Raw genomic sequence first — 23,689 nt, 5'->3', positions numbered from 1 at the left:
GGTAAATGAGTATTTTGAAGTATTGCCACCACTTTATTTAAGTGCTGCTTCTTTATGGATTAAGATATGCTATGTTCCCTTACTTACCTTTCAAATTTCCAGACCACTTTTGGTTTGATTAAGAGTTATTTGCTTTGTATAATTATTTCAACCAGTTTCGAGGTTATACATTGCACTTTAATTTTAGGTAGTTGCCCACATTGTTAATATTGATATTTAAGTTTATAATTTTGAATCATTTTTAGATTCCTCCCTTCCTTTAGATAAGCAAAGAACATTTCAAGTAAGCTGAACTCTCAGTACTTACATTCTTTCAAAAACTTGCTCTTTCTCTCCCTCTCTCTCTGTTTATAACATACACACACAAACACACACTCACACACTCCTAGCATTTTGACTCAGCTTTCTTAAATACAAATATATATGTGCATATCTGTATAAATATGGTTTCCAATATTTGTTTTGCCATTATTTTTCTCACTTTTGAATCTTACTTTCTCTACTTTTTATATATTGTTCTTCTGGTTCAAGTACATATTTTAGTATTACTTTTAGTGGGTGTCTATAAAATAAAATGTCTAAGATCTTGTATATCTTGGAGTATCTTAATTTTACTCTCTATTTTTGTTAAGATACTTGAAAATGTTTTACTATTTCAAATAAAATATACCATCCAACTATGAGGTGGGGAGAGCATATCTAATGATTAGGGATCTACCGTCAAACACCCTCCTCATCCTTCATGAAGATGAAGCCTCATATGGTGGGTTTAACATGTAAGACAGAAATCTAAACAGGTCAGTTGTGCCCCAGGTCTCCTTGCACTTAATGGATTTCTCCCCTGCTGACCTTTCACCTTTGCCCCTTAATAGTAATTTGGTGGGATGTAGAATTCTTCACACATAATTAATTCCTTAGATTTACTTTTCCTGTATTTTTTTTCTGTTTGAAAGTTCTTTCTCATTAATTTCATTCACTTTGCCATGAAATGTCAAGACTTGGATTTCACTGATATATCCATGCACCCAAGCACTTACATGTTCTTTCTACATCTCTGTAAAATGCCCACCATTTGCCTCTAGGACTGCTGCAGACGTCATTCTCTCTTCCTTCCTCCCGAAACTCACAACATACATTGTCCTTCTCTTTCTATTCCTCATGTATCTTAATTTTCTCATTCCAATTTCTCTGCACTGCATTCTACAAAAGATCCTCAATATTGTATTTGATTGTCATAATTGGATATTCAATTTTGTCATCTCCTTGATGAAAAGATCATTCTGACTCCGTTAAATGAAAGCGTTATTTTTGCCTCTAAGATATTTGTCTAATTCATTTTTAAATTCTATGTTCTTCTATAATATAACCCCTGTTGTTCCAAGAATTCAATTTCCTCTTTTATTTTTTTTTGATGTTTAGAAATGCTTAAATTAAAATGAATTTCATATATACTTAGTATTTTATTTCCTCCTATATGAAAATCCCTATTAGTTACTCTATAGATTGTCTTTCATAACAATATTTATCATTTTTAGGGTTGCTCTTTGATGTCCATTCTTGTTGGATGCTCACTTCCTACACCTGATTTTCCATAGAGAGTTTCTCCCAGGGCTGTCCTGACCTTCAGGGCTGAAAGGGGTGGATTGTTGCAGCTTCCCTGCCCCATGGCATCCTCTCTCCAAGCTTAACATTTGACTAGGCATGTGCTTAGCAGGAATGGCTCCACTGTGAGCCTCACACTCACACGTGGGTAGACACCCATGATGGACTATGCTGAATTAAATCTGTTTCTCACACACACAGGACATGCCTCATTGCTGACCTCTGGGCTGGATCTATGGACAGAGATATCACAGTGCCCATCCACAAACATAAGAGAGGGCAAACTCAGCTTCCAACTTTCACCTTGAGCCTTGTTCCCAACCTAGGGTCCCTCTCCTGTCCACACAGAGGTGAAAACCTCCCCTCTAATGACACCTTGCTGGCCCCAGACATCTGTGGCTGCTCAGCCTTGGGAATTTTTTGTTGTGGTTCCCCCTCTATTTTGGAAACTTTCATTTCTCTTTTCCTACAATAGTCGGTGGCTGCATATTTCAGAAACATTTAATAAACAACATTTCTCAGAGTTAGGAGCAGATGGGGGCTCTTGAGTGGGCCCACCAATCACCCACTTTGACTGTGGAGTCTGACACCTCGATCCTCTCATGTTTCTAGCCCCACACATTTTAACCAGGTCTGGAAATTAACAATGATTGATGGTTCCCATGAACCCAGCACCACTGATCCCACAATCATTCCAAGTGGGGTTCCAGACAACATTGTGCAGAGGAAGAAACTGAGGCTCGGAGATAGGGCATTAATTCCCAAGGTTACATGAGTAGTGGATGATGGATCCATATTTAGATAAAAATCAGCCTTACCCCTGAAATCAGAGCATTAATCCACTCACTGACCCCTAAATCTCAAGACTGGACCTCAGGATGAGGGAGAGACCTCTGCCTAAGGGAACAAGGGGTATGAGGAGGCAGAAATGACTCAGAGGTTTGTTCCAAGAGAGACAGGAGTGGATGCTATTGCAAGAAAAAAAAGAAGTCCATGAAGGGGGCTAAAGCAGAAAGAAAGCCCATACTCAGAGGCCAGGAGAGGAGGGATGCTGTCTTCCCTTATTTCATTGTATTTCTTCTTTTTACTCATCATCACAATAACCTTGACCTGAAATGTACAGCTAGATGTTGAACGTGTGTCTCTGCTGATCTGAGCTCTGCAGTGCAACAAGAGCATGCATCAGCCTTGAATCATCTTCAGGGTCTGAGATGACCACCATCCATGGTGAGGACTTCAGAGGGATGTAATGACGGATGGCCTGAGGATAAAGGAGATTCTAGTTGAAGAGGCTCTGAGAGGGAAGAACATGCCCTGGGTCCCCCTCACCTGTAAGGAGTGTCTCAGGAAAACACCACACCTGTTTGTTGCTCCAACCTGGAAACAAGAACTAGGCTCCTGGGGATGGGTGCTTCTGTTCCTGTGAGACTGCTGACATGGCAACCCCTTGAAGGGACAACCATTCTCCAAGTGGCCACACACTGTGTATCTATCTGTCCCTCCAGGCACTGTGATGTCCTCCATCTGTACAGCCAGGGCAAGTGGGAGGAGACACCACGATCCCCACCCTCACAGTCCTGCTCTGCCTCAGTGAGATTTGAGGAGGCAGACAGGAAGACCTAGTCAGGGAGGGACACTGCCCCACAGCCAGACCCTGGTCTGTTAGGAGACCACAGGACTCAGGAGACTCATGGGGAAGATAAGTTCTGCTCAGTATTCATGGGAAAATCTCACAGGGAACTCTCTCCCATCGGTGAGTGTGGGCCTAAGGAGACAAGTGCAAGCAAGTGAGTCCATCCTCATGTGTGCTAGGTCCAACCACCTTTTGGGGACAATGGGCCACCCTTGGGCAGTGGGGATGGAAAACAGCATTGTTGGGCCAAGAGGTGGAGGAAGTCTTGGAGGGTCTGGGGGCTGAGAGCTGGGGAACTTGGGGTAGAGAATGTCTCGTGACCCGATGCTTGATTTCATTCCAGGTACCCTCCTCAAATCTACCGTCTATGTTGTGCATGCTCTGTGATCCCCTGAGGGAGGCCCGTGACCATCTGGTGTCAGAGGACCCTGGAGGCACAGGAGTACCATCAGGATAAAGAGGGAAGCACAGAGTTCTGAGATACACAGAACTCACTGGAGCCCAGGTACAAGGCCAAGTACTCCATCTTACACATGACAGATCTATACGCAGGGAGCTATCGCTCTTATTATCTCAGCCACACTGACTGGTCAGAGCACAGTGACCCCCCTGGAGCTGATGGTGACAGGTGAAAGGACAGACTTGGGTCCCAGCCCAAGGCTCTGTCCTCAGGAAGGGAGTCTGCTCTGAGAGGTGTGTCCCCTCTCACATCCCAGCCCTGAGGGATATGATGGAGTTGTGAGCCTCATTCTCCTTCTCTCCTAGGAACCTACAGCAAAGCCACGCTTTCAGCCCTGCTAAGACCTATGGTGACCTCAGGAGGATACCTGACCCTCCAGTGTGGGTCATAGGAGGATCTTACAGGTTCATTCTGACTAAGAAAGTAGAACACAAGCCCTCCTGGATGCTGGACTCACAGCTACATCCCAATGGGTAGTTCCAGGCCCCATCTCTGTGGGCCCCATATCCCTGAGCCACAGGTGGATGTTCACATGCTCTGACTGTTACAGAAACAAACCCCAGGTGTGGTCACATCTCAGTGACCCCTGGAGCTCCTGGTGCCAAGTGAGGAAATCACTTTCTTGGCCATGAATGACTCAGGGCCTGAGACTGGTCCTTAGGGGGATGATGAGGTGACAGGATCGCAAGGACTATGTATGAGTCCAGAGACACACAGAAAGTGAGATGCAGTGAGAGCTTGAGACACAGGAAGAGAGAAAGGTCTTCAGTGGCTCCTCTGAGGCCCCTTCTCCCCTGTCAGGAATCAGCTTAAATGTGACCTCCAAGGGTGATCTTCACTGATGACACTGCTCAGAACAGTCCTGCCTTCTCCTTACCTATTAAATACTCCTTCTCTATATATGTATGTGCACATGCACATATCTACAGTTACCTTACATATATCTAGAATTTTACTGATATATCATATATTTACATAAAGATGTGTACACATATATTATAAGTATAAACATAAATATATATAATCCTCAGTTTAAGATATTTATCCATCTAACTAATGTATTTCACCTGGTGTGGGTTTATGTGTTTGCTATTGGTCTACTCAACTTCACTCACACTCCAGAAAATCTGAAACACTGTGCTAATGAATCACTGACTTAACATTGCCATTTGGAAAAAATATGCACATATATGAATGTGTTTATATGTATAAATGTATATATGTTTGTATGTGTATATATGTAAAATATATACAAATATAATAAATGCACACTCTCACACACGCATATACCACATTGTAGATATCCCCAACCACTTGAGGAATTATTAACGAGAGATTAAATTGATGATGAAACACCCAGGGAACTGGTTGAGCTAGAGTGAAAAGGGGGGCAGCCCCAGACTTTCACCCCTTTATACCCCTGACATCAAGAGCCCATGACAACCAACCCCTCATCCTTGGATCCTGGATCTTCAGATTTGAATAAGAGGAGACTCATCTCCAAGGGATTCAGCTTATATGGTCCTGTATCCCAGATTGAACAGAGAACGCACAAGAGCTCCATTAATTCTGAATCGGAGAGAAAATTGTTCTGACCTCTTGGAGCACCACCAAAGTGTGTTCCACTGAGATGAGACTCAGAAAGGAGACCTGAATTCACATAACACAGGGAGCCTGGGGAATCCAATGAGCCCAGAGGAAACCTGGCTTCAGCTGAGAAAGGGTTAATTAAGGGAACACATAAAACTTATGTTGTGATAAGGTCAGAACCAAGAACACACAGAAAGGCTGGACTTGGGACTCCTCACTCAGAAGCAGCTGACACCATAAGCCCATCACAAAACAAGTCAGACCCCAAGAGTGGTGAGCGGGAGTAATTCTCAGTTATGGGGTTGGTGCAGAGGGTCATGACCTGTCAAGGGGAGGTAGGTGCCCTGGGTGGACATCCAAGGATCCTGGGGTGATTTTGATCTGCCCTGACCTCCGTGATCTCTTGTCCAAAATTTCTAGCCTCGCATCCTCAAGACTACATAGTGGAATATCTCATCCAGGTGGGAATGACTTGCTTCATCTTGGGGGTCCTCGGGATTCTGCTATTTCAGGCTCTGCACAGCCAGAGAAGGAACTAAGATGCAGCCAGGAGGTAAAAACAAGAGAACAAACCCACAATTCAATGAGGTAGAAACTTGAAAATTAATCTTATGGACCCAAGATGTTCTGAAAGGAAATCTGCAGCATATATTGGTTGAATTCTCTGCTGAGAATATCAAGGAGGTAAACATGGTTTGGGTGCAGGAAAATGTCTGGGTGTCTCCAGTCAGGATTCTTCCTCTATTAAACCATGGTGCTTTCCCTCCCTGCCACTGCTGACTCTCCTCGATTGCCTTCTTTCTTTTCTCACCCCTATAACATGAAGGTACATACCACATGGCAGGTTTGGATCCACGCCTATACACACTTTCTTGCTCTGGACTGCCTTTTATAAACAAAATCTGCTATCTCCATCACGTTGAACTTTTATTCAGCCATAAAAGGAACGAAGTACGGATACACACAACAGTGTGAATGAACATCAAAAATATGAATCTAAGTGAAAGAAGCCAGACACAAGAGATCACATTTTGTAGGATTTCATTTATATAAAACAGAGAGAAGAAGAAAACCCATGGAGACAGAAATCAGATTTGTGTCTGTCAGAACCTGAACTGGAGGAGGGAGTGGAGACAAGCTTCATGTTTCTTTTGGGGTGATGAAAATCTCTTGGAACTAGAGGAAAGTGGTGGTTGCAACATTGCGAATTTACTAAATTTCGGTGAATTATGTGCTTTACTAAGGACAATACTGTGTTATGTGGATTTTACATCAATAAAAAGAAAAGTAAGTAAAAAGGACCTGGTTCCCTATAAATCTCTTGTACTTTAAGAAATTGCCCCATGTTCCTGTGGAGTTTTATCTGTGGTAAAATCCTCACCAGCACAGAGATGCTCCAAGTACCATAGAGCTTAGGAACGAATCCACTGGTGAAATTTTCGCCTTCGCTCTTGATTTGGTAGAGTATAGAATCCAGGATGAGCACCATCATTCTTGCATCCTTTAAGTCTTTGGTTATCTGCAATTCGACCATGGATGTGATGTGGCTTCTCATTTATATTGTTACTTGGCTAGGAGGGCAGATTTGGACACTTCCAAGTATCCCTTCCTACCATAAGTCTCTTACAGCACATGTCTTAATCATGTCATAGAAAAGACATCAGATCGAGACCCTTCCATGTCTCAGACACTACTGACCCTACAACAACCCTGAGAACTGAGGTTGTGATCATTTTTTCCCGCAAAAAGGAAAATAGGAGAGGGCATGTTACTTGCACAAAGTACACTGTCAATAAATGTCCCCTCTTGTCTTAAAATCTGTGAATTGTCTTTAACTAGTACATTTGCCCAAAGCATGGAGACAGAATCCACAGTATCAGATGAAGAGTCAGGGTCTGGGGGACAAGAGGTGGTGAGGAGGCAGAAATGACTCAGAAGTTTGATGGAGAGTGATGCGGAGAAGGAGCTGCTGCTTATGAAAACAAAGAAGTCAGAGAAAGGAAGTGCTTGGGAGAAACAAAACCACAGACCCAGGACAGGAGGGAGGTCGTGGTTCCCTCTGTGAGTCAGTTGACAGTATTATAAACATCTTCTCAAACCTCCCTTCTCCCTTCTCCCCATAGGCTCCACTAGTCTAGCAAGGAAGAGAGTGGAAGAGCCCTCAATTCCTCATTCTCTTCCACTTCGTATACAATGAACAAATTCACAGTTACGCCCCTTCTTTCTGTGACCCTGGTCCATCATGACAGTGAAGTTCAGTTGAAGACTCAAGATGACTAGTTGATGCCAACCCATCGTTGTCCTTCCTGCCTCATACCCCAGGCCCTCACTCTCTGATGAAGTATTTTATTCTTATGGCCCCAAATTTATCTGTCACTGACCCAACCCTGCACAAAGCCCTTCCTCATGCATCCACCCTCCTTCATGTGAATTATAACTGTCTCCACCTGACCATCCATAACGTTGATGATCCCACTGGGCTAATCTCTCCAGCCCCAGCAAAGCCAGCTCCTCCCTGAAAACCAAAATCATCCCAGTTGACCACATCCGCTCACCAGACACACACAGAATCTGAGTAATTACCACACTTGTGCCTTCTCATGGGCAGCTCCCTGAGCTAACTAGAACATAGCAGACTCCTTTTAAACCTCCTAGACCATGATAATGATGAAGACTTCTTTCTGCCTCATCCCACTCAACTGTGAATGTGTTTTTGTTGTAGGATTTGTGTAAGGGTTACATGAGAATTCCTCATAAACCACTTAGATTACTGATTGTCTCATCATCTAGGGGTTGGATTAATGATGGAGTTTTATCAGTGTTTATATCAATACTTCCCTACAGAATAGCCCATACAGAGTGGTTCTCTTCTCAAAACAGCAATAAGTTCTTACATTCTTTTACTGAAAATTTCCCCATTGCCTGAAAGATAAAATCCAAGAATACTCACAGGGTGCACAAGAGCCTCTGTGAAGAGGGTGCAGCATTACCTGATTACTCACAGTTCTTAGACTAGTTTACCCTCTTCCTGATCAAGGATGCTGGCCTCTCACCACACTTGTGCTAACCATACCTTGTCTTGCTCTCTCCTTCTCCAGAAGGTCCCCACACTCCATCACCAAGGTTGCTAGACGTCCACCAGTTACTGAGTCTCTCTGCTATCAGTTTTTCTTTTTCTCTACAACTTACCAAAACTATAGCCAAATTATCCATTATCTAAATATCTGTATTTTCTGTTGTCCCTAATCAGAGCTCCATGAGCCCAGGGAGTGAATCTGTCAGCTTCACCAACAAATCTCATGCCTGGGCATGGTAACTGCTCGATAAACCCTGGTTGATTCTGGGATGGTGGAAGGAACCAAGAAAATTTGTAGGATGTAGAGGGAGAGCATGTGGGGCCTGGAGAGCCTCAGACCTGGTCTGGAAGGTTCCCAAAGCCTGTTTTCTCAGCTCCATTTTTCATGGAGAAGAGAGCAAGGACTTGGGAGGGGCTGTTCCCTTTCCTCTGAGGCTGCTGTTGAAGAACCTGTGACGTGTCACATGAAGCCAGGATCTTGTCACTCCCTGTGTGTCTGTCTGTCCTCCTTGGCTCTGTGGACTTTTAAAGTTGTCTGTACAGCTGGGACCATGGGAGGCAAAGCCAGGACACCTACCCTCACTGTCCTTCTCTGCCTTGGTAAGTTTTTTGGAAAAGAAGAGGGATAGGGTTGCCTCTACTCCCAGGACTTGGTCTTGAGACCCCAGGACTCAGGAGGCTCAGTGGAGGAGGCAACTTCTTGGTGGAGGGAGACTCTACTCAGCCACAGATCTGACCCCCAAACTCAAGGGCCTCCACCAGGGTTAGAGCTTCTATGAGTGGGTGAGTGGATACACTCTCACAGGAAAATCTCTTCCAGGGCTGTGTTGGAGCCCATGGAACCAGGTACAGACAGGTGAGTCCTCCCCCAAACCCTCTGCTGCAGCCCATTGAACCCCCAGGAAGCTTGAGTGAGGTCAGAGGGTCTAGGCTGAAGTGACCAGTCTGGGAAGGGCCTTGAGTGATGGCTGGGGAAACTGAAGAGAGAAAGGCTCCCCTGACACTTCAGGTCTGATTCCTTTGCAGTAGCACCCCCCAAACCCTCCATTTGGGCTGACCCAGGACCCATGCTCACCAGGGAAAGCCCAGTGACCATCTGGTGTCAGGGGTCTCTGCAGGCTGATGTCTACCATCTGTATAAAGGTGGAGTCTCTAAACCCTTGGTTACAGAGACCCCACAGGACTCCAGCAACAAGGCCAGATTCTCCATTGAATCTATGAGCTCACAGACTGCAGGGCTGTATCAGTGTGCATACAACACCAGCAGGAATGGCTGGTCAGAGCGCAGTGACCCCCTGCCCCTGGTGGTGACAGATAAGGGGGAGGAGCTGGGTCCCCTCTCACTGTGGGCTCCTCCTCACAGGCAGAAGGGAACGAAGTGTGGAATCCAGGGACCTCAGCCCTCACAGTCCACACCTGGGGTATGTGGGCTGACGGTCCCCCCTTTAACACAGCTCCCTCCTTCTCCCTCAGGAGTGTACAGTGCACCCTCCCTCTCAGCCCACCCAGGCCCTGTGGTGGCAAAAGGAGGGAACATGTTCTTAACCTGTAGCTCAGAGTCCACACTGGGCATTTTCCATCTGCTGAAGGAGGGAGCAGTGGACCTGCCACAACACATGGAATCAAGGACCTATCGTGGGAGGTGGCAGGCCCTCTTCCCTGTGGGCCCCGTGAACACCTCCCATGGAGGAACTTACAAATGCTATGGTTCCTCCAAAGCCTACCCCTATGTGTGGTCACTCCCCAGCAATCTTCTACATCTTGAGGTCACAGGTGAGGGCCCCCACAACCTATCTCTTTCCTGGGGCTCCAAAATGACTGACCTAAGCTGTGTGCCCAGTAAAGCCCTATGGGGGATGGGGTTCAGTGACATGGCCTTCTGGGACCTGAACCACAGAGCACAATGTTTTGGGGGGTAGACCAGTGAGAAATATCACTGAAGGCCCCAGTAGGAAATGTTGGGTATGTGTCCCCTATGATGCTTCTCTCTAGGTGTGTACAGGGAGCCCTCCCTCTCAGCCCAGCCTGGCTCGCTGGTGCTCTCTGGAGACAACCTGACCCTCCAGTGTCACTCAGAGGCCGGCTTTGATAGTTTCGCTCTGACCAAGGATGAGGGGCTCACACCCCCCCAGCATCTTTGCGGGCAGCACAGCCCCAGCTTCCCCCTGGGCCATGTGAACCACACCCATGGGGGCCAGTACAGATGCTACAGTGGATACAACCTCTCCTATGTGTGGTCGGCCCCCAGTGCACCCCTGGACATCATGATCACAGGTGAGGAGCCCCATGTCCTGATTGTCAGCTCAGGGTGTTGGGCCCAGGGTCTCCCCTGGTGGTGATGGGGTCCAGAGAGAGGGTCCTGGAGCAGGGACTGAGAAAGGGCAGTGGTCTAGGGAGAGTGAGTAAGAAAGGGGGAGTGAGGGGCAAGGAGATAAAAGAGATCCGTCCAGAGTGACTGAGAGGAGCTGAGAGGGAGTCACTGACAGAGTCCCTGGAGAAAGGACAGTGGTCCCTGAGCTCAGGGTCAAGGGTATAAGGGAGACAAGGCTCTCTACACATCACAACTCTCCTCTCCCCAGGAATGTATGAGAAGCCCTCCCTCTCCACCCAGCCGGGGCCCTCAGTGTCCTGGGGAGAGAAGGTGACCCTGCAGTGTCGCTCTGAGATCTGGTTGGATACTTTTCATCTGTCCAAGGAAGGGTCACTTGCTCCTCATCAGCACCTTCATCTGGAGGACACCAATGAACCCTTTCAGGCCAACTTCACCATCAACCCTGTGACCTCAGACCATGAGGGGACCTACAGGTGCTACGGTTCAGACAGCACCTCCCCCTACCTGTTGTCACTCCCCAGTGACCCCCTGGAGCTCCTAGTATCAGGTGAGGAGCCCCAGCCTTGTCCCTTCTGTCCCCTTGTTCTATTTGGGGCCCTGTCTTGGAGATATTCTGGGCTAGGATGAGAGTGAAGGTCATCTCTGGATCTTCCCCTCAGAGTCCCTCCCAACCCTGCCCACCCCCTTCCTCCTCACCTGTATCTAGAAGGTGCAAGGTGGACAGTGGGACAGTCTTGAGGGGGGAGCATGGGGCAGATGCAAAGGAAGAGTTTGAGTAAGGTGGGGACTTCGGGGTCAGTCCCAGCCCCTTATTCCCTTCCTGTCTTCAATCTCAGGACCTTTTGGGGACCCCAGTCCCCCACCCACAGGACCCATCTCAACAACTGGTGAGTCACTGAAGACCCTTTGCTTAGAGGGAGCACAGATTATGCAGGGCAGTTCTGAGAGTTTCTCAGAGGGTGTGATGCCCCTTCAGATGCTCAATGACAGGCTTGTCTCCCAGGGGAGCTAGGAGGTGGGCAGAAATGCCAGGGGACCACAGGGCTACAGGGGCTGTAAGGCTGACAGATGATGCATGGACAGTCATGGTAGAGGGAGATGCTGGGCATCCACCCTGTGGGAGGGGCAACTGGACTGAAGAGGGAAAATGGCAGCCCCCCTTCACCTGCCTCCTCTTTGGTTTATGATATATGAGTGAGATCCACTGGGGGAGTCTCAGTGACTCTTCAGATGGTGATTTTGGACAGGTCCCTGGGCCCTGAGCTCCTGGTCTCTGGTGGGGAACCGCTGACCATGTCCACTCTGAGCTCAGAAGCTCTTCTCTGGGCCCTATCCAGAGGAAAGTCTGAGACATGGTGGAAATAATTGAAGCACAGGGGACGTTTCATAGATGAGGGTCCAGCCCATGAGAGGGGGATATAGGTGGGAAGCTGTCACCTCTGGGACACCCCATCCCTGCAGTCTCAGACGTGGCTGAGGAAGGGAGAGGGGTGGAATGAGACTCAGTGAAATGAGGAAGATTTGAAGTTTCTCATTTCTCATTTATTGGAGGAAATGAGATTAGACTGAGGTTTCAAGACAAAGGTCCCCACCCACTGACTTCCTTGTATCATAATCACAGCATCACTAAACACCAGGAGACAGGAGCATGGGGAGAACCCACAGAGGCACCTTTGAGATGGGACTGAGTCTGTGTTGGCTCAGCTCTCCTGGGAGGTTGAACATATGAGAAAGTCTTTCCCCATCTGAGTAAGTGGGGTGGCCTGGCCATGACATCCAGAGGACCCTTCATTTTCAACCTTCTGGAGTATCTGGAAAGTGGCTCATCATAGACTTGCTTCTGGTCCAGCCCTCTCTGTGCCTGTCCTGCTTCTCCCAGTAACTCTGACCTTGTCAGGATTAAAAAGCTGAGGGAGACAGGAATCAAGTTCATGTGATTTTTATCCATCAGGCCTAGAATCTCACCTTAGCGAGAAGACATAGTGTTGTGGAGACTGCAAAGATTTGGAATCCCCATTGACTGAGCATCTCAACCCAGTTTTGACCAGTTTTGGAAAATGTGTGGAGTAGAAGGAGAGGGGAAGGTTTGCAGCATTTGGTGTCCAGGACTGACTTGGAATCCAGGGAAGATGCTGGACTGATGGAGGTGGGCAGGCTGGGGGAGTTGCAGAAGGGATAGAAGGGTACTCCCTTGGCAGCTCCTATTTCTTATTCCTAAGAGACCCTTAGATGAAACTCCTCATCCTCATCTATGAGGGGTCCCTGAGCCCTCTCAGACCAGGAGAGAAAACTGTTCAGGCAAGGTGGGATCTGTTTTGGGTGCCAGTGGAGCCTGCACTAGACACTCTCCTATAAAGGGAAACATGCCCGCCTGTGGGTACCAATCTGCATGACCCTCCTGTGCTCACCTGGAGGCCTCCATGCCACTCAGTGCACACCTGAGAGTAAGGAGGGACCATGCATGGTTCACTGCAGTCACTTGGATTACTGTATACCATGTCTGTGTTCAGTTCCTGTCTACTCTGCATTTTCTGTGCACATTCCTCTATTATTGCTCTCTCCTTCTCTGAGAATTTTTACAGCAATGCTTGCCTATATAAATTTTCAAATTTAAGTTAAAAATTTTCATGACTTAAAAATAGGCAGTTCTACTACTATTTTCATTGGGTTTAGATTAAATTTATACATTCATTCTGGAGAACAATTTCTTATTAATATGAAGTTTTATTATAAAAGATGTTTAAAAGGACTTTTATTAATGACCTCAGATGCATTTTGAAGTTTTATTCATAAAATTGTCTACACTCACAGTGGAAGAATTATTCATAGACTTTATTAAATTATGAAGAAACTCTTTGATTTCTTTATAATTTCTAAATAATAGTTAATACAGATAACAATGATATTGGTTTGGTTACATTAATTTTATATCCTATTAACTTACTACAGTTTATCCGACTTTGAATTATTTTTCAATTGATCTCTGATTTACTGATAATAAGTATATCAACCTCAAGATAATTGAAATTTCACTTCTTTATTTCCACATTGTGTGCCAATTTTATTTGCATGAAATGCCATATGATAACGATGACAAAGCAAACTGTTACAATGTACTTGTGTCACTTTAAGAAAACATCGTCATTTTTAGCCAAAATTATTTTAATTCAACCACATCAAAAATCTATTTTTGACCTATCCATGTTCAGTCCATTTTTCTGTTACATTCAAATTTTATTAGAAAAAAATATCCTTATCTTCATAAAAATAAGGAATGTTTTTTCTGGACTTTGGTACATCTCTGGAATTGTTTTCTCTTTAATTTTAACCATGGTGAGATATATTTAAAAGACTTCTTAGGAGAAGTTCGGTCAAGGTGGTGGCATAGACGGACTCTGAACTCCCCACCTCCCACAAGCACAACAAATTTACAACTACTCTTGGAACAATTGCCCCTGAGAGAGAACTGAAAATTGGATAAAAAGAACTCCCACAACAAGGGACAGTGCTGACTGAAGTGAAAGAAGCCAAAAATCCTTTCTGGAGAGAAAAAAATCCCACCTTCATGAGCCATGGAGCTTCACAGTCGACCTGGAGCAATCCTAAGTTACCCAGCCTTCCCTGAAGGAGAGGGGATCTGAGTGGGGGAGTGTTGCAGCTACAGTTAGGAGTAAGCAGCTTTTGGACTCAGCATAACCAAGATGAGTGCCGTAATATCCAGCTTTACTGGCTATTAACTGCAAAGGGGAATATCCCTAGAAATGCTATCAGATATAAGCAGAGGAAAGCAAGCTCTTAAAGGGCCCATGCATAAATTCACCTGTTTCAGAAAGCAACCTAAAATCACCAGAAAGAATGGTGCACAGTCCTTTTGTGAAAAGAGACTCACCTGATAGGCTCTGGGTGCATATCACTGAGAGGTGCGACCTCTCCAGGGACTGAGACATTGGCAGCAACCATATTGAGACCTAGTACAGGCGTGCTGACACAGAGACTGGCAGACATCATTGGAGTTCTTCTCCTGGCCTGTTAGTCTAGGGTCTGCCCCACCCACTAGAGCACTGATTTAATCTAGCTCAGCCAGGAAAGGCAGCCTGCCCTTGGGACTTGCCCCACCCAAGATCAAACACTTGGGCAACTTTGGGGCCTGCATAAGCAAGGTGCCTGGAACCTCTTCAGCCTCGTTAGTGGGTCTGACTTGTGGGGCAGGGCATGCATGAGGAGTGGGTGGAGTGTGTGGGGGCATTGGTGGTGTGGGAGGTCTTTTCAGTGGAATGACTGGGTCAACTTCAGTGGGTCAGGGTACACACATGGAGTAGGACTGTGTTGATGGGGTGTGTGGCCTAGTGTGCAGTGGGGTTTGTCAGCTGCAACAGACTTGTGCTTCTCAAACAACCACATAGGGGATCAGCCCCACCTTCCAAAGCTTGAAAAAACTGGGTACTCCCATGCCTGTGGTCAGCTCCACTCAGCAGCAATCCTGAGACAGCTGACAATAACCTTGCAGGCTGGAGGCCTACAGCAATTGTAAGACCCTGAGGCAATCAGCCAACCATGCTGGGAGCCTACTCACTTAACAGAAAAACTGAAACAGGAATGTGCTATTAGACCTTGCAGCCAACTGCACTGAGGCTCCCTAAACTTGATAAAGCGACTGAAGCCTCCATAGCAGCCAGAGTTAAGCATTACAATCCAAAAGACAGGGGGACAGCCTAGCCTCCCTGGGCACCTTCAGCAAGAGCAACCCTGCCACAACAGAAGGACACATGTAGCCCACACAGGTGGTACTCCTGGAACAACAGGAACCAGTGAAGAGAAGGAAGCATACAGCTGGGCCTCATAAGGCATCTCTTACATAAGGCCACCTCTCCAAGATCAGGAGATGTAGCTAACCTACCTAATACATAGATATAAGCACAGAAAAGGGACAAAATGAGGAGAGAAACGCATTCATTCCAAGTAAGGAAACAGGACAAAACTCCAGAAAAAGAACTAAACCAAACAGAAATAAACAATCTACCTGACAAAGAGTTCAAACAAAAGCAATAATGATGCTTACTGATCTTGGGAGAAGAAGGGATGAACTCAATGAGAACATCAACAAAGATCAGAAAATATAAAAAATAACCAGAAGAATACAACAGTGGAAACGAAAAATTCACTAGAGGGACTCAAGAGCAGAGTAAATTATACAGAAGCATGGATCAGTGAGCTGGATGAAAGACTAGAGAAAACCATCCAAGCTGATCAGATTAAAAAAAAAGAATTTAAAAGAGTGAGGACAATCTCAGGGACCTCAGGAACAACATCAAGCACACTAACATCTGCATTATAGGTGTCCCAGAAGGAGAAGAGAGAGGCAAACAGATAGAGAATCTATTTAAAGAAATAATAGCTGAAAACTTTCCTAACCTAAGGAAGGAAACAGACATCCAGGTACACGAAACACAGAGCACAAAACAGAATAAACCCAAAGAGACCCACACCAGGACACATTATAATTAAAATGTCAAGAATTAAAGATAAAGAGAGAAGCCTAAAAGCCACAAGAGAAAGGCCACAAGTTACATACAAAGGAAACCACATCAGTGGACTTCTCAGCAGAAACGTTACAGGCTAGAAGAGAGTGGCATAAGATATTTAAAGTCCTGAAAGGAAAACACGTACATTCAAGAATACTCTACCCAGCAAGGTTATTATTCAGAATAGAAGGAGAGATGAAGAGTTTCCCATATATGCAAAAAGTAAGGGACTTATAACCAAGAAACTGGCCTTACAAGAAATGCTACAGGGACCCATTTAAGTGGGAAAGAGAAGACCACAAATAGGAATAATAAAATTATCCCCAAAAAAGCAACAAGAGGGGCTGGCCCCGTGGCTGAGTGGTTGGGTTCGCGGGCTCCGCTGCCGGCAGCCCAGTGTTTCGTTGGTTCGAATCCTGGGCGTGGACATGGCACTGCTCATCAGACCACGCTGAGGCAGCGTCCCACATGCCACAACTAGAAGGACCCACAACGAAGAATGTACAGCTGTATACCGGGGGGCTTTGGGGAGAAAAAGGAAAAAAAAAATAAAAACAAACAAAAAAAACAACATTTATAAAAAAAAAAGCAACAAGATCACTGGTAAAGGCAAATATACAATAAACGTAGCAGATCCAACACCTATGAAGGTCAAAAGACAAAAGTACTAAAGTTACCTACTTCCCAGGTAAAAGAGTAACTGTTAAAAAACACACCAAAAACAGAAGTTAGATATGATATCAAAAATACAAAATGTGGATGTAGGGGAGCAAAAGAGTAGAGCTTTCAGCAATGAGTCAAGCTAAAGAGATTGTCAACTTAATATAGATTGCTATATGTGGGTTATAACATATGAACCTCATGGTAATCAGAAACCAGAAACCTATAATAAATACATAAAAAAAAATAAGAGAAAGAACCCAAACATAATACTAAAGAAAGCCAGCAAACGACAATAGAAGAGAGCAAGAGAAGAAGAAAGGAAGAGAGAAGAACTAATAAAACACCCAGAAAAAAGTAACAAAATGGCAATAAGTACAGATTTATCAATAGCTACTGTAAATGTCGATAGACTAAATGCTCCAATCAAAAAGAAAAAGGTGGCCAACTGGATAAAAAATGAGATATAGATATATGCTGGATACAAAAGACACACTTCAGACCTAAAGACACTCACAAACAGAAAGCGAAGAGATGGAAACAGATACTCCATGAAAATGACAATGAAAGGAAATCTGGGGTAGCAATACTTATATCACACAAAATAGACTTAAAACAAAAACTGTAACAAGAGACAAAGAAGGGCACTATATAACAAAGGACATGACATGGGAACAATCCAACAAGGGGATATAACACTTGTAAAGACCTATGCACCCAACACAGGAACACCTAAATATATAAAGCAATTATTAACAGACATAAAAGGAGAAATAGACAGTAATGCAATAATACTAGGGGACTTTAGCACTCCACTTACACCAATGGATAGAGCATCAAAACAGAAGATCAATAAGGAAACACAGGCCATAAATGACACATTAGACTAGAGGAACTTAGATACATACAGAACATTCCATCCAAAACCCACAGAATACACATTCTTTTCAAGTGCACATGGAACATTCTCCAGGATAGATCAAATATTAGGCCACAAAGAAAGTCTCAATAAATGAAAGAAGATTGAAATAATACCAAGTATCTTTTCTGACCACAACGGTATGAAACTAGAAATCAACTACAGGAAGAAAATCAGAAAAGCCAAAAATATGTGGAGATTAAACAAAATGCCACTGGAAAACAATTAGATCAATGAAGAACTCAAAGGAGACATCAAAACATACATGGAGACTAATGAAAATGGGAATATTTATGGGATACAGCAAAAGCAGTTCTAAGAGGGAAGTTTATAGCAATACAGGCCTACCTCAACAAACAAGAAAAATCCCAAACAAATAATCTAACAGTGCACCTAAGGGAACTGGAAAAAGAAGAACAAACAAAGTGCAAAATAAGTAGAAGGAAGGAAATAACAAAAATCAGAACAGAAATAAACGAAATAGTGACTTTAAAAATTAGAAAAAAATCAATGGAATGAAGAGCTGGTTCTTTAAAACGATAACCCAAATTGACAAACTTTTAGTTAGACTCACCAATAAAAAAGAGAGGAGGTTCAAACAAATAAAATCAGAAATGAAAGAGGAGAAATTACAACAGACATATCAGAAATACAAAAGATTGTAAGAGAATACTACAAAAAACTATACACCGAAAAATGGGAAAATCTAGAAGAAATGGATAAATTCTTAGAATCATACAACCTTCTAAAATTGAGTCCAGAAGAAATAGAGAATTTGAATAGAAAAATCACCAGTAAGGAGATTGAAACAATAATCAAACCCCCCCCCCCAAAAAAATAAAAGTCCAGAACCTGATGGCTTCCATGGTGAATTCTACCAAACACTGAAAGAAGACCTAATACCTATCCTTCTCGAACTCTTCTAAAAAATTGAAGAGGAGAGGAAGCTTCCTAACTCATTCTACGAAACCAAGATTATCCTAATACTAAAATGAGATAAGGACAACACAAAAAAAGAAAATTATGGGCCAATATCACTGACGAACATCCATGCAAAGATCCTTTAAAAAATACTAGCAAATCAAATACAACAACACATTAAAAAGATGATATACTATGATCAAGTGGGATTTATTCCAGGGATGCAGGGATCATTCAACATCTGCAAATCAATCAACGTGATACACCACATTAACAAAATGAAGCATAAAAATCACATGATCATCTCAATAGATGCAGAGAAAGCATTTGACAAGATACAGCATCCATTTGTGATAAAAACTCTGAATAAAATTGGTATAGAAGGAAAGTACCTCAGCATAATAAAGACCATATATGACAAAACCACAGCTAAAAACATTCTGAATGGAGAAAAACTGAAAGCTATCCCTCTAAGAACAGGAGTCAGACAAGGATGCCCACTTTCTCCATTCTTACTTATAGTATTGAGAGTCTTAGCCAGAAAAATCAGGCAAGAAAAAGAAATAAAAGGGATCCAAATTGGAAAGGAAGAAGTAAAAGTGTCACTATTTGCAGATGACATGATTTTATATATAGAAAATGGTAAAGAATCCAGCCAGAAACATTTAGAAATAATAAATGAATATGGTCAAGTTGCAGGACACAAAATAAACATATAAAAATCAGTTGCGTTTCTATACACTAACAATGAAGTAGAAGAAAGCGAAATTAAGAATACAATCTCATTTACAATTGCAACAAAAAGAATAATATACCTGAGAATAAACTTTACCAAAGAGGTGAAAGATCTGTACACTGAAAACTATAAAACATTGTTGAGGGGCCAGCCCCATGGCCGAGTGGTTGGGTTCACACTCTCTGCTTTGGCAGCCCAGGGTTTTGACAGTTTGGATCCTGGGCATGGACATGGCACTGCCCATCAGGCCATGCTGAGGCAGCGTCCCACATAACACAACCAGAGGCACTTACAACTAGAATATACAACTATGTACTGGAGCACTTTGGGGAGAAGAAGAAGGGAAAAAAAGATTGGCAACAGTTGTTAGCTCAGGTGCCAATCTTTAAAAAAAATCGTTGAAAGAAACTGAAGAAGACAAAGAAATGGAAAGATATTCTGTGCTCTTGGATTGGAAGAATTAACATATTAAAATGTCCATACTTCCTAAAGCAATCTATAGATTCAATGCAGTCCCTATCAAAGTTCCAATACAATTTCTCACGGAAATAGAATAAAGAATCCTAAAATTTGTATGGAACAACAAAAGAACCCAAATAGCCAAAGCAATCCTGAGATAAAAGAACAAAGCTGGAGGTATCAAACTCCCTGATTTCAAGATATACTACAAAGATACATCAACCAAAACAGCAAGATACTGGCACAACAAGAGACACACAGATCAATGGAACAGAATTGAGAGCCCAGAAAAAAACCCACTCATCCATGGACAGCTAATTTTCAACAAAGGAGCCAAGAACATACAATGGGGAAAAAAATCTCTTCAATAAATGGTATTGGGAAAACTGGACAGCCACATGAAAAAGAATGAAAGTAGACTATCATCTTACACCATACACAAAAATTAACTCAAAATGGATAAAAAGACTTTAATGCAAGACCTGGAATCATTAAACTTCTAGAAAAAAACATGCGCAGTATGCTGTTTGACATCGGTCTTAGCAGCATATTTTCAAGTACCATGTCTGACCGGGCAAGAGGAAAAATAAGCAAATGGGACTACATCAAACTAAACAGCTTCTGCACAGCAGAAGAAACCATCAACAAAGTGATAAGACAACCTAACAATTGGGATAAGATATTTGCAAACCATAATATCTGATAAGGGGTTAATATCAAAAATATGTAAAGAACATATGCATCTCAACAACAAAAAAACTAGCAACCCAATTTTTAAAATGGGCAAAAGATCTGAACAGACATTTCTCCAAAGAATACATAGAGATGGCCAGCAGGCACATGAAAAGATGTCCAACATCACCAACGATGAGGGAAATACAGATCAAAACTACAATGAGACATCTCCTCACTCCCATCAGAATGGCTACAATTAACAAGACAGGAAATAATGTGTTGTCTCAGAAAAGAGAACTCTCATACACCATGGGTGGAAATGCAAACTGGTGCAGCCACTATGGGAAACAGTAAGGAGATTCCTCAAAATGTTAAGAATAGAACCACCATATAATCCAGCTATTCCACTGCTGCGCATTTAAACAAAGAAGAGGAAAACACAAATGCATAAAGATACAAGCACCCCTGTGTTCATTGCATTATTATTAACAATAGCCAAGACTTGGAAGCAACCTAGGTGCCCAACAAAGGATGAATGCATAAAGAAGATGTTATATATATACACAATGGAATACTACTTAGCCATAAATAATGCTGAAATCTCGCCATTTGTGTCAACATGGATGGACCTTGAGGATATTATGCTAAGCAGAGTAAGTCAGAGGGAGAAAGTCAAATACAGTATGATCTCACTCATAAATAGAAGGCAAAAACGACAACAAACAATCACATAGAGACAGAGATTGGATTGGTGGTTACCAGAGTGGAAGGGGGGAGGAAGGAGGGCAAAAAGAATGATTAGGCACATGGTGATGGATTGTAATTAGTCTCTGGGTGGTGAACATGCTGTAATCTAAAAAGAAATCGAAATATAATGATGTACACCTGAAATTTATACAATGTTATAAACCAATGTTACCTTAATAAAAAATAAAGACTTCTGGGGCCGGCTGGGTGGTGCAGTGGTTAAGTGGTTCAGTTCGCACATTCCACTTCTCTGCGGCCCGGGGTTTGCCGGTTCCGATCTCAGGTGCAGACATGGCACCGCTTGGCACGCCATGCTGTGATAGGTGGCCCACATATAAAGGAGTGGAAGATGGGCATGGGTGTTAGCTCAGGGGCAGTCTTCCTCAGCAAAAAAAGAGGAAGATTGGCAGTAGTTAGCTCAGGGCTAATCTTCCTCAAAAAAAATAAAGACTTCTTAGTATCAAAAACTTGGATATTAACCCCACTGAATGACTTTTATTGTTGTTTCATACATTCTGACTTGCATAAGCTTCATTAGAACTTTTGCATGGAGATGTATAATTATAATTGATCTACAATTTGTTTCCTTTTTCTTTTTTTTGTTAAAACTGGTTAAAATAGATTTGCAGAATTACCTAGTTTTTGTGCTCGTCCAATTTTATAATACCACTCATTATTTCTGTTCCTTTAAGGCTTTGAAAACCCGAACTGTGGACTTCCTTGGTTCTGGATATAGGATATGGAGAGTGTAGATGTTATCTCTTTTATTCATTCATTTACTGTTTATTGAATGCCATTAACCATCGCATGATTTCAATTTCTAAGAAGCTGGGAAATTCACACATTCTTGCAACCCACTGTCTTACTCAGCATTTTATCATGAAATATTTCAAACATAAATTTGAATGATTTGTCTTCTCTCCTTGAAATCTTATAGTGGTTTACAGAATTCTTCCAAAGAGAGAGAGAGAGAACGAGGAGGAGGAGGAGGTAGAGGAGGATGGTGATGATGACGGTGATGGGGCCCCTCTCATCTGTCCTGTCATTTCTGGTCTGTCTTGAGTGCACTAAGACCCTGAATCTCAGCTCTTCTTTCTCTTCTGGACTCTGTCTACATCCCGCAGACATGACTTTATTCCTTATTTAAGAACAGACTGAGATCTTTCTGGGTACCAGCTCTTCCTGCAGCCTGTGGTGTGCCTCCTCTGGGTCTTCACATGACTCCCCTCAGGCTCCTTCTCCTATCCACGCATCAACTTAAATATCATCTCCAAGCATGACCTTCACTGTGATACTGTTCAAAACAGACCTACCTCCCTCTTACCCAATTTATTTCATGTGTTTAACACAACTTATGCTGTATGAATTAAATTACCTCTCTTTCTCACATATATGAATGACCAACCCTTCATCTGTTGATCCTGGGTCCTCAGTCGGTGAATAAATAGAAGCTCTCATACCTAGAAGAGTTAGCTTACATGATCCACATCCCAGAATGAAAAGAGAGCATACAAGAACTCCATTATTTCTGTACTGGGAGATCATTTTTCTCATCAATTCTGAGTTCTTGGGGCACATCAAAACTCTGGTCCAAAGAGACTCAGAAGCAAAGTCTAAATTCAAAAACAAAGGGAGGTTGAAAGAATCCAATGAGAACAGAGGGAATTCTTCCAAAGCAGAGAAAGGGTTATGAAGGGACTGCATAAGTTATGTCATGAGAAACAGAGAGAATTTTAAGACTCCAGATCACAGGGGAAAGGCTTGAGATTCATCAACTCCTCATCCATCCCCACTTTTTTTTTGTTTTTTGTTTTTTGGTTCTCAGAAGGATCTGACACCATCTGCACATCACAAAACAAGTCAGACTCAAAGAATGGTGAGTAGGGGAAATTTTCAGTTATGGAGGTGGCACAGAGGGTCATGTCCTCTCAAGGGGAGGCAGGTGCCCTGGGTGGACAATCAAGGATCTTGGGGCGATTTTGCTCTTCCCTGACCTCTGTGAACTTTCTGTCCACAATTTCTAGCCTCACATCCCCAAGATTACACAGTGGAGAACCTCATCCGGATGGGCATGGCTGGTTTGGTCCTGGTTGTCCTTGGGATTCTTCTATTTCAAGCTTGTCACAGACCATGAAGACCCTAAGATGCAGCCAGGAGAGAACAATGCATTGTTCAGATTGGTAGAGCCTTGGAAATAAATTTTTTGTTCCCAGTAGTTTCTGGAAGGGCATCTGGGGCATATGCTGAGTGAACTGTCTGCAGGTCATTGCGAGGTGGAGGAATCATTGTTCCTGTGCAGGGACAATGTCTAGACTCTTCTTCCATTAAATTGTGGAACTTTTCTTCCTGACCACTGT

At 43.4% G+C, this 23,689-nt stretch overlaps 1 protein-coding gene and 1 pseudogene across 1 annotated transcript; both read left to right on the top strand.

Annotated features, from left to right (window-relative positions):
• Positions 1 to 3,321: 3,321 nt before the first annotated feature.
• On the top strand, positions 3,322 to 4,356 carry LOC124250279 (leukocyte immunoglobulin-like receptor subfamily A member 6; annotated as a pseudogene).
• Positions 4,357 to 8,907: 4,551 nt separating this feature from the next.
• LOC124250778 (leukocyte immunoglobulin-like receptor subfamily A member 6) lies at positions 8,908 to 23,685 on the top strand. The gene is made up of 7 exons (XM_046682965.1): positions 8,908 to 8,961; positions 9,182 to 9,217; positions 9,388 to 9,693; positions 9,835 to 10,134; positions 10,354 to 10,635; positions 10,941 to 11,240; positions 23,357 to 23,685. The coding sequence occupies exons 1-7, from the start codon at positions 8,913 to 8,915 to the stop codon at positions 23,464 to 23,466; spliced, it is 1,383 nt and encodes a 460-aa protein (XP_046538921.1). The 5' UTR covers positions 8,908 to 8,912; the 3' UTR covers positions 23,467 to 23,685.
• Positions 23,686 to 23,689: the final 4 nt, after the last annotated feature.

The sequence above is a fragment of the Equus quagga genome, chromosome 13, assembly GCF_021613505.1.
Source record: "Equus quagga isolate Etosha38 chromosome 13, UCLA_HA_Equagga_1.0, whole genome shotgun sequence".
NCBI classification, from domain to species: Eukaryota; Metazoa; Chordata; class Mammalia; order Perissodactyla; family Equidae; genus Equus; species Equus quagga.
This window is presented reverse-complemented; position numbering and strand designations above follow the sequence as displayed.

Bases quoted from the DNA above. Each gene is read 5' to 3' on its own strand.
- LOC124250778 (XM_046682965.1), top strand. From the start codon at position 8,913: ATGGGAGGCAAAGCCAGGACACCTACCCTCACTGTCCTTCTCTGCCTT. The intron at 8,962-9,181 runs GTAAGTTTTTTG...AATCTCTTCCAG, and splicing joins CACTGTCCTTCTCTGCCTTG to GGCTGTGTTGGAGCCCATGG. The intron at 9,218-9,387 runs GTGAGTCCTCCC...ATTCCTTTGCAG, and splicing joins ATGGAACCAGGTACAGACAG to TAGCACCCCCCAAACCCTCC.